Raw genomic sequence first — 14194 nt, forward strand, 5'->3', positions numbered from 1 at the left:
CTAAATAAGGACCTAGAGCAATTGGGCTTAACAGACATCTATAGAACACTAAACCCCAAAAAAACGGAGTACACATTTTTCTCAAGCGCACACGGATCATTCTCCAGGATCAATCACATACTGGGGCACAAGACAAACATCAACAGATACACCAAGATTGAAATCATATCAACCATCTTTTCTGACCAGGAAGGCATCAAACTAGAAATAAACCATAAAAAGAAGGCAAGGAACTTTCCTACCTCATGGAGATTAAAAACCACACTACTGGAAGACCATTGGTCTAATGAGGAGATCAAAGAAGAAATTAAAAAAATTTTTTTGAATTGAACGACAAGGAGGACACCAATATCCTAAATGTATGGGACGCAGCAAAAGCAGTAATAAGAGGAAAATATATAGCAATAGAAGCTCACATCAAGAAACAAGAAAGAACGCAAAGAAACAACCTAATCTCGAAGCTCAAAGATCTAGAAAAAGAACAACAAAAAAAACCCAAAACCAGTAGAAGAAAAGAAATAATAAAAACCAAAGCAGAAATAAATGAAATTGAAACTAAAAAAACAATCCAAAAGATCAATGAAACCAAGAGCTGGTTCTTTGAAAAAATCAATAAAATAGACAAACCCCTAGCCAGGCTCACAAAGGAAAAGAGGGAGAAAGCACAAATAAACAGGATCATCAATGAAAGAGGAGAAATCACAACGGACACAGCAGAAATCAAAAGAATAATCAGTAACTACTATGAACAGTTATATGGAAACAAGTTTAACAATCTAGAGGAGATGGACAAATTCCTACAACTCTACAATCACCCAAAGCTAGATAAAGAAGAAATAGAACACCTAAACAGACCAATTACAATTAGCGAAATTGAAATGGTAATCAAAAACCTCCCCAAAAACAAAAGCCCAGGACCTGATGGATTTACAAATGAATTCTACCAAACATTCAGAGACGAATTAGTGCCTATCCTTCACAAACTTTTCCAAAAAATTGAGAAGGAAGGGACAATACCAAACACGTTTTATGAAGCCAACATTACACTAATACCAAAACCGAACAAGGACAACACAAAAAAGGAAAACTACAGGCCAATCTCCCTAATGAACACTGATGCAAAAATCCTCAATAAAATTTTAGCTATCAGAATCCAACAATGTATCCATAAGATAATTCACCACGACCAAGTAGGATTCATTCCAGGGACACAAGGATGGTTTAACATCCGAAAATCAATCAACGTTATCCAACACATCAACAAAAAGAAATATAAAAACCATATGATAATATCAATAGATGCTGAGAAAGCTTTCGACAAAGTGCAACACCCATTCATGATAAAAGCCCTTGAAATTCTTGGGATACAAGGAACATACCTCAACATCATAAAGGCCATCTATGACAAGCCAACAGCCAGTATCATTCTCAATGGTGAAAAGCTGAAAGCAATTCCATTAAGATCTGGAACAAGACAAGGATGTCCACTCTCACCACTGCTTTTCAATATAATACTGGAAGTCCTAGCCAGGGCAATAAGACAAGAGAAAGACATCCAAGGAATCCAAATAGGAAAAGAAGAAGTCAAACTATCACTATTTGCAGACGATATGATATTATACATAGAGAACCCCAAAAACTCCACAGAAAAGCTAATTCAACTCATCAATCAGTTCAGTAAAGTGGCAGGATACAAAATCAACACGCAAAAGTCAGTAGCCTTCCTATACACAAACAATAAATCTGAAGAAGAAGAAATAAAAAAAAAATCCCTTTTGTTACTGAAACAAAAAAAAATCAAATATTTGGGAATAAATCTAACAAAAGAGGTAAAGGACCTATACAAAGAAAACTATAAAACACTGTTAAAAGAAATAGAAGAAGACACAAAGAAATGGAGAGACATCCCCTGCTCATGGATTGGAAGAATAAACATTATTAAAATTGCCATCCTTCCAAAAGCAATATACAGATTCAATGCTATTCCAATAAAAATTTCAATGTCATTCTTCGAAGAAATAGAACAATTATTGATGAAATTCATATGGAAACACAAAAAACCCCGAATAGCCAAAGCTCTCCTGAAAAAAAAAGAAGGGAATGGAGGCATCACACTCCCAGACTTCAAACTATACTACAAAGCCATAATCATCAAAACTGCATGGTATTGGAACAAGAACAGACATACAGACCAATGGAATCGAATAGAAAATCCAGAAATAAACCCACAGATTTATGGTCAACTAATCTTTGACAAAGGAGCAAAGAATATGCATTGGAGCAAAGAAAGTTTGTTCAATAAATGGTGCTGGGAAAACTGGGTCGCTACATGCAAAAGAATGAAGCTTGACCACTACCTCACACCATACACAAAAATCAACTCAAAATGGATTAAAGAACTAGACATAAGACCTGAAACCATAAAATATATAGAAGGAAATATAGGCGAAACACTACGTGATTTGCACATCAAAGACATCTTTACAGACACATCACCCAAAGCAGTGACAGTGAAGGCAAAGATAAACAGCTGGGACTACATCAAATTAAAGAGCTTTTGCACAGCAAAAGAGACAATAACAAAAATAAAGAGAAACCCCACCAACTGGGAGAACATTTTTGCACCCAACACTAATGATAAAGGACTGATCACAAAAATCTGCAAAGAGCTGATGAGACTCAACAACAACAAAGAAAATAATCCAGTCAAAAAATGGGCAGAAGAGCTAAAAAGAAACTTCTCTGAAGAGGAAATGCAAATGGCCAACAGGCATATGAAAAAATGTTCAACATCACTTGTCATCAGGGAAATGCAAATCAAAACTACCATGAGATACCATCTTACACCAGTGAGAATGGCACATATTAAAAAAACTAGCAACAACAAATGTTGGCGAGAGTGTGGAGAAAAAGGAACTCTTCTGCACTGTTGGTGGGAGTGCAAACTGATCCAACCACTGTGGAAAGCTGTGTGGAGATTTCTGGACCTACTAAACATAGACCTTCCATATGATCCAGCAATTCCACTCCTAGGTATTTACCCAAAGGACACAGAAACATCAATTCCAAAGAACACCTGCACCCCTATGTTTATAGCAGCACTGTTTACAATAGCTAAGCTTTGGAAACAACCCAAATGCCCAAAAATAGATGACTGGACCAAGAAGATGTGGTACATATATACCATGGAATATTACTCAGCATTCAAAAAAGATAAACACATGCAACATGGATGGCGCTGGAAGGGATCATGCTCAGCGAAATAAGCCAAAAAGAAAAAGAAAAATACCGGATGGTCTCACTCATAGCAGGAATCTAGAAAACTTAAATAAGGGACCAGGAAAATGAATAACTATAAGAAAGTGAAAATCAAAATCAACAAAAAACTATGAACCAGAGACACTTTTAGGAGGGCGGGGGCAGGAGGGGAGGGATTGGGGTCAGAATGGGGGGGCTGCAATTGTATGGGGAATATAACAATAAAATTTATAAATAAAAAAAAAAGAAATGCTTAAGGGTGAGCCCAAACAAGATACTACCCAGAAAAGATACAATGACTTTCTGGACATTCTTTTGAGTGCCAGAGTAAGTCTCCCAACTTTTGAAAACATTTAACTAATAATTAAATATAAAGAAATAAAATTAAAGTAACAAATGTATTAGAAAAACCTGCTTGATTTGATGGATGTAGACTGAACTGATCTTGTGAAGATAAGATTCTCTGCTTCTGGGGCTTTGCAGGCTTCCAATATCACATTTTAGTCTCCCTGTTCCCAAGGTCACAGCTACTACAACCTTCTTCCTAAACATGTGATCCATAGACCAGCTGCACCAGTAAAGGATTAATCCTACCCTCAAGGATTAGAATCTTCTTTTTAACAAGTCCCTAGGTGATTCACATGTAAGTTAAAGTTTAAAAACCCCTGTCTAGAATATAAGGATTACAGTTTATTCCTATCCACTTGTGACGAACACAGTACTTAGTAATCAGCTCTTGGGGGGTCTGTGTAGTATCAATGAGAAAACCAAGGAATCTTGGAGGTTAAGTAGACCTTGTTCAAATGCACTGTCTACTGCCTCCTTGTCGTGAGACTTTCAGCAAGGACTTCACATCTCAGAGTCCATTTTTTCTTCTGTAAATGAGGTAAAGTTCTAATTTGGCAAGGTTGTACAGATTAAATAGAGAATCCCTCAAAACAATCATACTTGATAGTCGCATATACTTGACCATTGTAGTTGACAAGGCCAGAAATCCTATAAGGATCCAGTCGGTTGATAATATGTAAAGATTCTGACACATGGTAATAAAAACAAGTTACCACTTATTAACTTGCTTATGCACCAAGAGTCTCAAACTTTTACTAGAATAACCCTGCAAGGTACCTTTGACCAGCTTTGAGTGAAGAGAAACTGTGACTCAAAAGGTAAAGTCAACGGCTCAAGGTCACATTCTTAGAAAGAAACAAAATTAGGATTTGAGACATTTCTCCCTGAGAACACAACCCTTGCTCTTTTCATGGTACCTTAAAGATACTCTGTGTTAAATAGAATTTACCACCCTCATCTGTCAGTGTTTAGTAAATCTTTGCTGAATTAAATAGACCTGGATTATTTAAGGGAACAAAAAACTATTCTTTGTACCCAGTGCTCATTATGTTAGCCTACTAAGTTCTAAATCAAGGCTATAGAGAAGGGGGCAAGGGGAACCTGGAAACTGAATAGAATTTTCAGAAGTTGATGACTTTCAAAATAATATTTTCTGGTTATAAAAATAATATACTTTCATTATTTAAAAATTGAAAAGACAGAAAACAGTAAAGGGAATAAAAGTTATCAGCAATCCCATTTAGTAATATGTGCTTTCTTTCACTGTATTATCTATTCAATATGTATTTCTAATACCTTTTTTTTAAGAATATTGAGTCACAAGCTTCCCTGTTATCAACAAGAAATTATTCAGGAACATAATTTTAGTTGCTACATAATTCTCACTTCACAGATGGGCCATAATTTATTTTACCTTTCTCTATTATTGGCCACTTAGGACCTTTCCAATTTTTGACTATGATATTAAGTATCCTTTACATAAATTTCTTGGGCAATTTTAGATGTTTTCTTAGAGTTTACTTCTTTAAGTAGAATTACTATATCAAAAAATATGAACATGTGGAACTTTTGATTCATTCTGCCCAACTGAATTCTGTTGATTTGTAGATTTTTTTTTACAAAACCCAGTATTTTGATGTACATCTAGTTAAGTTTTGAAAATAGTAAAAATTTTAAAATCATACCATATTCAATGAATTAATTTTGAATTTGAAAGCATTAACCTTTTCTATGACCAGTACGATGATGGAAGGAAATGATTACCCATAGTCAACTTTGTATACAAATCATCATCATATTTTTTCAGAGTGAAAACAGAAAAGACTTTTCTGAAGAAGATGTCTTGGCCGAAGTGAAAACATTCATGTTTGCAGGACATGACACTACGTCCAGTGCCATCTCCTGGATCCTTTACTGCATGGCAAAGTACCCTGAGCACCAGCAGAGATGCCGGGACGAAGTCAGGGAACTCCTGGGTGATGGGTCTTCTGTTACCTGGTAAGCTCGGTGTCCCAAATCTGATGTTTCTCCTCAAAACTTAATTTTCTCTTCTGGCTTCAAGGAACAAAATAGTGTATAGAGATCATATGTATCTATTTAAAAGGGTAAGAAGGGAAGCTAGTACCCTGTGTTGTTTTAAAGATAGTCACTAATCCTATGCAGAAAAATACTGTGTCAATCAGACAGGACGTGGTGGGCCTTGTTTCATTACTTTTCTCACATCAGGCAATGGTGCCAGGGCAGAAGGGATGGTCTCCTGGCTTGTTTATGTTATGGAGGGCAGGAATATGAAAGGGAATTCTTGGAACTTTGGACTTGACCAAATAGATTGTCCAAGTGAGCAATCTAATGACTTAAGGAGGAAAGGAACACACACCCATCCTATTCCTTTGTCAGCATTCCCTATTTGGGGTGTTGCCAGGATTTGAATCTTACACTAAAAAGTCTAAACAGCAGCTTTAGCATTCTGAGTCTCCTTGGTTGTTGGGTATCTCATGGTGCTAATAAAGCCAAATTGATTCATGTGTTGAAAACTTTTCAAATTGTCAAACATAAGACACATTTTTAAAAAGTATGAGGAATACAATGTACATTTTAAAATGTTGTGTAACAAACACCAACATATTCCCACTCTGGCAAAAAAAAATTATATATATATAAAACCAGTGCTGCCAGAAACCACAAGAGGTGTTTTCCTGACTTACATTGTTTATACTTTTTGTTGTTCTTGTTTATACTTTTGTTGCCTAAGTATGCAACCACGGACACTAGAGTTTAGTGTTCCTTGTATTTGAGGAGTATAAAATTGTACTTTCTTTTGGCTTCCTTTGCACTTTTGTGAGAACCACTCATCTGTCAGAGTCACTGTTTTTCAGATATTTTCCTTTTATGAAATTCCACTATGAATATACCACAATTCATATATCCATTCTAGTGTTGATGACCATTTCCAGAACATTCTACTGCATAGTTTTTATAATTTACAGTTACCTGCTAAAATTTTCATTCATGAATTTTATCTCCTGCTAAGAAAAAAGATTTTTAAATTAAGTTTCATAATTTCAATATCTAGAATCCCTGTGGATCTGTATTTGTGTGTGTTATTTCTTGCTGAGGTTTTGTTGTTGTTTTTTTATGTTGTCTGGGCTTATTTTGTATCTGGCTAATTTTTACAGTGTAACAGACAGATTATTGGCTGAATTGCTCATAGGCTTATGATGATGTAAGTTTCTTCCAGAGAGGATCTCATTTGTTTATGCCAGGTGCCTATAATCATGCAACTCAGAGTCCCCTGAATGTAAATGTAGGAATTTGGATAATTAAAAACTGAGCTGTTGATCCAGGAACTGTTTGTGTACTTCTGGTTTACTCTTTACCAGGTGCCATCTTTAAATTCCAATTCAACGCAGGTAGATTTCCCAAGCATCTAGACTCAGAGGGTCCTGGACTCTGTTTCTTGTCCACTTAGCCACAAGAGGCTGCCCACAGCAGCTCTGAACCTCTCAGCTCAGCTTTCTGGAATTGGCAAGTCCCCACACATCAGGATCCAATCTTTTCACTGCCCTCCTCCCTCTGACCTGTGTCTCCTCATTATGTCATTAGTGCTCTGATATGTTCAAGCTGTGTGTGAGTGAGCGTGTGTGTGTGTGTGTGAGTGTGTGTGTGTGTGTGAGTGTGTGTGTGCATGTGTGCTGCAGGTTGGAGAATGGGGTCCAAATTTTCTGGTTTTCAGAGCTGGAGCTTGGGTCTGAATTATTTAGTACACTATTACCAGAAACAAAAATCTATTCAACCTTGATTGGGATGTTTGTATCTTCTTTCCTTTTTATCTATCATTGTCACCAGAGGCTTCCTAAATTATTAGTCTTTTCAAAGAACATTTATTTAGCATTCCTGACTGTGGATTTTATGCTTTTTATTTCCCTCATTTTTGCTTCTCTTGTATTTGATTTTTTTCTTCTGCTTCTCTACATTTATTTGGCATCCCACGCACTTAATTCCGGGTGCATCCCTCTGCAGCTCTAGACGTGTGCTGACAGTGGGTGACCACTGGCCTTCCCCAGGGAGAGCCCCAGGTTCTGAGTCATAGCTCAGTTCTACTGTTACACCAAAAGCTGGGCTTCCCCCCCCAAAATACCATCTCTGGTTCAGAGCAGCAACCTCAGCAAATAGCTCCTCACTTCTGGGAAGGTAATCCTTTCCATGATTCCCTCACAATTGAGTTACCTCATTGATGCTTTTAAAAATAGTTTTTAAAGTTTCATAAGTTTTTCCCCTCACTCTTCGTCCAGAGGGGAACTCTGTGTTCCTACTACACTCTAACCAGAAGTACTAATTTGTTCATCATAGAAGAAAACCCAGTCAGGATATAAGCAGAACCCACAAGCCCATCCAACTAACTCACAGATGTGAATTAATGTCCACACCACACAGTAGGTGTCTGGGGCAAGACTCCTGTATCTGAGAGAAAAACTTTCAGTTACATGTGTGAAAACTGGCTCATGTTAACATTTCGTTTTTCCTAATAGAAGAGTGATTTGGCCCATCAGAGTCCTCTTTTGGATAAGGAAAATAATTAGTCCTAACAAAAAAGAAAAAAAATGGGAAAAAGCTAGGCTTTCAATCCTGACCTCCTCTCCCCATCCCCGGTGTGCGTCCACCAGGGAACACCTGAGCCAGATGCCCTACACCACCATGTGCATCAAGGAGTGCCTCCACCTCTACCCACCCATCACCAGCGTGGCCCGGAAGCTCAGCGAACCCATCACCTTTCCAGATGGACACTCCTTACCTGCAAGTCGTAAAACAACACACTCATGTCTCCAAAGGACATTTGTCTTTAGAATCTGTGGTGGTTTGGACCAGAGGGGTTCCTAGTTCTTAGAGGGAGAAAAAGAGCAGAGAAAGAGCAGAGAACACTCAGGAGGTCTAAGTTAATCAAGGTGCAAAGAGCAGAATTCTGCCACATGCACAGAGGGAGGGGCCGGGGGCTTAATAAGGCATCATGGCTTTAGTGCTGGGCCTTGAAAGACGAGATGAGAAGGCAGCATTGCAGATAGGTTGAAGAATAGACATGAAGCAGCAGCTGCCTGCCAGCTCCCCTCCCTGTCCACACCAGCAAGGCTTACTAGAGCCACTCCTGCAGCCACCAGGTCCCAGGAGCCACCAAGGAAAGCTGTGGGACTCAAATAGAGCCGTGACAGAGCCAGGGCACAGAGCCGAAGGCCAAGCTAACATGTTCAGCCTGGGTTGATCAAGCAGGAGACTGAGGCTGAGCTGGGTGGCGTGATTATAGTTCTTCTTTTAGGAAAGTTAACTTGCCATGAAATGCAAGATGGGTTAGAAAAGATTATATTAGAGACCTGAATGAATAGGCTGTATTTTATCTTTGACCTATGTTGAGGTATTTTACTATGCTCCTCCAATCTTAATGCTCTTTCAAATGCTAAGTTTGAGTGGACAATTGCAGTGGTCCTGATAAATGCAGCAGTATTTCATGACAGCTGTGCTACTATAGTTGTGTAGTGGCAACTAAATGTTTGTGTCCTACAAAATTAACTTTCCTAATGCAATGACAAAAGCAAACAATTAGGGCCTCCCCGGTGGCGCAGCGGCTGAGCCCTGGGTTGCAAAGCTCCCCACGGCCTCTGCGGCGCCAGTTCGATCCCCGGCTGCTCCCCGGCCACCAGAGGAGGGTCCCACATGGCAGACCTCTCCTGCCTCCCGCTGCTCCCCTCAGCAGTGTACTTCGGTCCTTCTGCCTGCTCTGCTCCCCGCTCTGGCTCTGGTGAATTCTCTCACCCTCCCACGCTTCTGACTGTACCCAGTGCATGTATAAACAAACAAACAAACAAATAAATAAACAAATAATAAAATAAAAAAATAAATAAAAATATAAAAAAGCAAACAATTATATAATATTTAATACTAATTAGTATTGTAGACCTTACAAATATAATACCAAACTTTCCCTGATAATAAAGAATACATATTCCTTTCAAATGCATATAGAACAGTCCTTAAAGTTGGCTGTAGATCAGTCCGCCAAGAAAAATGTAATTCTCAAAGAGAAACATTACAAAATAAGTATTTAAACCCAATCAAATAAAAATGAAATTTGATAACACTTTCCAAAAAGGCTCACTCACAAGGAGACTTAAAATCTGTTAACTCTTCCAGATGGTCTCACTCATAGCAGGAATCTAGAAAACTTAAATAAGAGACCAGGAAAAAGAATAACTATAAGAAAAACATTTAAAAAAAAATCAAAATTGACAAACAACTATGACCAGAGACACTTTATGGAGGGTGGGTGGGCGGGGAAAGGAAGATTTGGGGTCAAAATAAGGGGGTTGCGATTGTATGGGGAATATAAAAATAAAATTTAAAAGAAAAAAAAATCTGTTAACTCTTGAGTCAAAGAAGAATATGAAACAAGTCACAGCCATCAGAACTACCTATGAGAATCAGTAGGTCCACTACTACAGCAGTATTCAGAGACAATGTTATAACAATAAATCTTTTATGCAAAATACAAGAAATAAAATAAATATTGATGTCCAAAATCTGAAAAGCATTACAGAGTGAATTCAAAGGAAGAGTTAATGAAGATAAACACAAAAGACAATGCTTCTGAAGGTAAAAAAGCTCTACAAATAACAGAATGTAATAGCTGATGCGGGGAGGGTTTCCAGCAGTGGTGAGATCTAAGTTCTGTGCACATAGATTTGAAAAACTAAAAACTGAGATAAGATATTTCACAATATATCTTTTACCAAAACTGATCATGGTAGAGAAAAATAGTGTAAATGTGCCAATTTAGAACTAGAAAAAAATTACAATCAGAAAATTTTCAGAGCTCTTAAAAAGGAACCAAGTTTATCCAATTTTGCAGAAAATTTTCAGCCCTTTAAAGACTATGGGGACTCCCTGGTGGCACAAGGGGTTAAGATGCAACCTATGAAGCTGTCTGCAGTCACTGCAGCACGAGTTTGATCCCCGGCCAAGGAGCTACCCACATGATGCAGCAGACCTCTCCTGCCTCCCGCTGCTCCCCTCAGCAGTGTACTTCAGTCAATCTGCCTGTTCTGTTCCCCACTCTGTCTCTGGTGAGTCTTCTCATCCCCCACTCCTCTGGCCTGTACCCCAGTTCTTGTATACATAAATAACTACATCTTTAAAAAAGATAAATAAAGACTATGTATCTCAATACTACTGAAAACTGTCTAGAGCATAGAAAAATAAAAAGGGAAACTGGAAAACTTAGGGAAGGATAACATTGACAACAGACTTTATAAAGATTGCACAAAAATATTTTTAGATAAATCTCATATACATCAATACAAAAATTCTCAATATTAGTAGACAGAATCTAAATAAATAAAATACATAAAAATGGAAAAACAAGGGTATCATGACCAATTAAGTTGGTCATATTCCAAAACTGCAAATGTAGTTCAGTATCAGGAATCCACTAATATAATTCATTTCATATCAGCTGTCCTCATGCGGTTCAATGGCTACAAAGTTTAATAAAATTCCATCTGACTGACGAGAAAAGCTAAGAAACAAAACAGTAAACGATATATTCATCCTCTGCTTAAACTTTTCAGATTTTAAAATCCTTGGCATGACCTTTACTGCTTCATGGCACAGGCCAGGCTGACCTCTCCAGGCTGATCTTTTGACACTTTCCTCCCTGAGCCTTATTATACAGCCTCCTGGTCACCCATAGTCCCCATGCTTTCTCAAATCTCGATGCTTTGCTCCCTTCCTCAAGCTCCTAGCCAAATCCTCGTTATTTGATTTGCTTCTGTCAATTTCATGATACTCAGTTCAGAAGGACTTGCCTGGGCCTCTTTCCTTAAAGGGCCCTGGGCTCTGAGGATGAGGAACCCCTCACGATTCCCAGAGCATCCTGGGCTTCCCTCTGACTCATTACTTTGTGTTCCAATTGCTCGTCTGGCTGAGCTCCTTGAAGCCTGGAATAGATTCTATTGGTCTCCTTAGGGCCGACAGAAGGGTCTCTACAATGAATGCTTCTGAAATAATTAAATAAATGGTAAATGTATAATTCTTCCCCTTAATTAAGAAATTCACGAATGGGTGAGGCTGTGACAGAATCTTAGCTCATATGCTTTCTCCCTTTTTACTCTGTTTACTCAGGAATGTCCTTGCTTCTCAATATTTGGGCTCTTCACCGAAATCCCGCTGTCTGGGAAGACTCTCAGGTAAGATTATCTCAAATCCCACCTGGTGTCTCTAAGGGAGTCCATGGCAAGAAGGAAGAGAAGCACCGCCACGGTGGAGGGCACATCTACATGTTAGGAAAGAACAAAACCCCTATATTCCTAAGAGAAAAATATGTCCCCATTTGCTGTCATTGCCAGTGTCCCATGCTGAGGCTCCTCACCAGAAACCTGTCATCCCCTTTCAGGAAGTTAGGAGGTCAGAGGAACGGGGTGGATGGGTGGATTGACACTGTGCTGTTTAACCACGCTGTGCCCTGCTTTCATTTTCTAATGTAGTCAAACTCATCATGGATTGGGATGTCTCGCAAATAATTTCTTACTGGTCATAATCAAAGAAGCAACATTATCAACTCTGTTTTTTAAGGATTATAGCATATTTGAGGCTATCTCTTTGGGAGAATTGTTCTCACTCATACCCAGGGCTAACCCGACACTGAAAAACAAAGCACTGGTGGGGAAAAGCAAGTTCCTTGGCCCCGCCAGTGCTCTGACCAACCACACAGTCCGAGAACAACAGGATATACTAGTCAGAAACCCCACACCCTCCACCAGATGCTGGGGCAGGAGCTGGGTGACTGGCATTTGATTTGCACCCCCCACCATGTTTTGCATAAGTCATAAGCTCTGTCCACTGGGAAATAAGGAAAAGGAAAAAGTTAAAAATGTGATTGTCAATTTTATATGACAACAGCACTTATTTACTATAAAGGGAAAATAGTGAAGTCAATAGATTTGGTCAAGCCTGATTGTGTTTTATTGTCTTAATGATTCACTGCTGTGTTTAATCATAGTGACCTGTTTAATCTGTCAGTAGTTTACATCCCTGCTTCCTCCAGATGTTTTCAGTGGCAGATGTTGGAGAGCATCAGGCTAGGCTTATAGTATCCAGCCTTTGTAAATTCCTATAGTTAACTTTTGGAATTGTGTTAACAATGTGTGTAAGGATTTTTTGGGGGGAGGGGGTGGGGATTGGGGATTGTCATTTTCATTACAGGTCTTTAACCCCTTGAGATTCTCCAAGGAAAATTCTGAAAAAAGACACTCCTATGCCTTCCTACCCTTCTCTGCTGGACACAGGTAAAGACTCAGATGGTGAACTTCATGGAAACATATTATAGTTTTACCTGACAAAAGTTCGCTCAAGTAAGCCCACAGCTAATTGGCCCTCCTGTGGCTCCCCATCATTTACCTAGCCTGTCTTCTTTTGTGGCCAGTGAGTTTGGATGAGCCCTAAAGAAACCATGCTGTCACAAAGCACAACTCTGTTTCTTAGTATATGGGCATGCACAGTAGGCCCAAAAACTACTCTTCAATTTACAGCAGAGAGTTGGTGATACCACCTTGTTAAAGGGACAAGGCAACACTGGCACTCCCAACTCTCATTCCTGCAGGGTACAGTGTTAGTCTAAGTTACAAAATTCCCTTTGCCACATAGCATGAGAAAATTCTATTTTCACGAATGATATCATAAGCCACTGAATGGGCCAGCCTTAATATTCTCATGACTGAGACTTCAACCTTAGAGATTTCTAAATGATAATAAGAACTAGCTTTTCTTTATGATAATCTCAGGGAAAGTTTCTAGTTCTATGGATCATGCAGAATCAAAATGTTGGTACAATTCATTACCACTTACTAAGATGGGCACAAATAGAACCAATGTTTCTTGACACTAAATGGGCATATTAAGATAAAACCTTTACTAGATTCTGCCACAAACATGGAATCAGTTTCAAATTTCCCAGCAAAAGTTGTTATATATGAAAAGATTATCTCAGGTTTCTAATAACATATTAATTCACCAGCTACCATATTTCCCCCTTGGTCTCTCCAGGAACTGCATTGGTTAGCAGTTTGCCATGATTGAGTGCAAAGTGGCCCTGGCCTTGATTCTGCTCTGCTTTGAACTGGCTCCAGACCATGCCAGGCCTCCCATATTCACACACCAAATTGTCTTCAAATCCAAGAATGGAATCCATGTGTTCCTAAAGAAAATTTGCTAATTTTAAATCTTCTTGCATAATGAGTAATGAAACAGTTTTGCTGCCAACAAAAGATTAAAAAAAGATAAATATAACACAAAAATATATATTTATATGGTTTGGGTATAAATTGTATAATTTAGGATCTCTTAATTGGTTTTAAATTATTAGCAGTAATTCTAATTTTTTGCTGGATCCTATAAATTGCCATAAAAATATAACAAAACACTCAAGCAATGTCAACTGCGAAAGGAAATTATTGGCTCATGTAACTAGTGGTAGGGTGGTTTCCAGGTATATTTTGATTAAGTCTCCAACTCAACATCTCTGCATTAATTTCATTGTTGCAAATCT

General features: G+C 38.5%; 1 protein-coding gene across 1 annotated transcript in view; it reads left to right on the plus strand.

Moving 5' to 3' along the window:
- The window catches only part of CYP4Z1 (cytochrome P450 family 4 subfamily Z member 1), a gene marked incomplete at both ends in the record, with an annotated part of 30110 nt that extends 16249 nt beyond the window's left edge, over positions 1-13861 (plus strand). Inside the window, 7 exon segments of the mRNA XM_084242308.1 lie at positions 3506-3585; positions 5414-5604; positions 8271-8404; positions 11773-11837; positions 12853-12935; positions 13693-13705; positions 13709-13861. Of these exon segments, the coding sequence (XP_084098434.1) occupies positions 3506-3585; positions 5414-5604; positions 8271-8404; positions 11773-11837; positions 12853-12935; positions 13693-13705; positions 13709-13861 (719 nt within the window).
- Between the last annotated feature and the right edge of the window lie 333 nt (positions 13862-14194).

This window comes from Talpa europaea (genome assembly GCF_964194135.1).
Source record: "Talpa europaea genome assembly, chromosome: 9".
In the NCBI taxonomy this organism is placed as follows: Eukaryota; Metazoa; Chordata; class Mammalia; order Eulipotyphla; family Talpidae; genus Talpa; species Talpa europaea.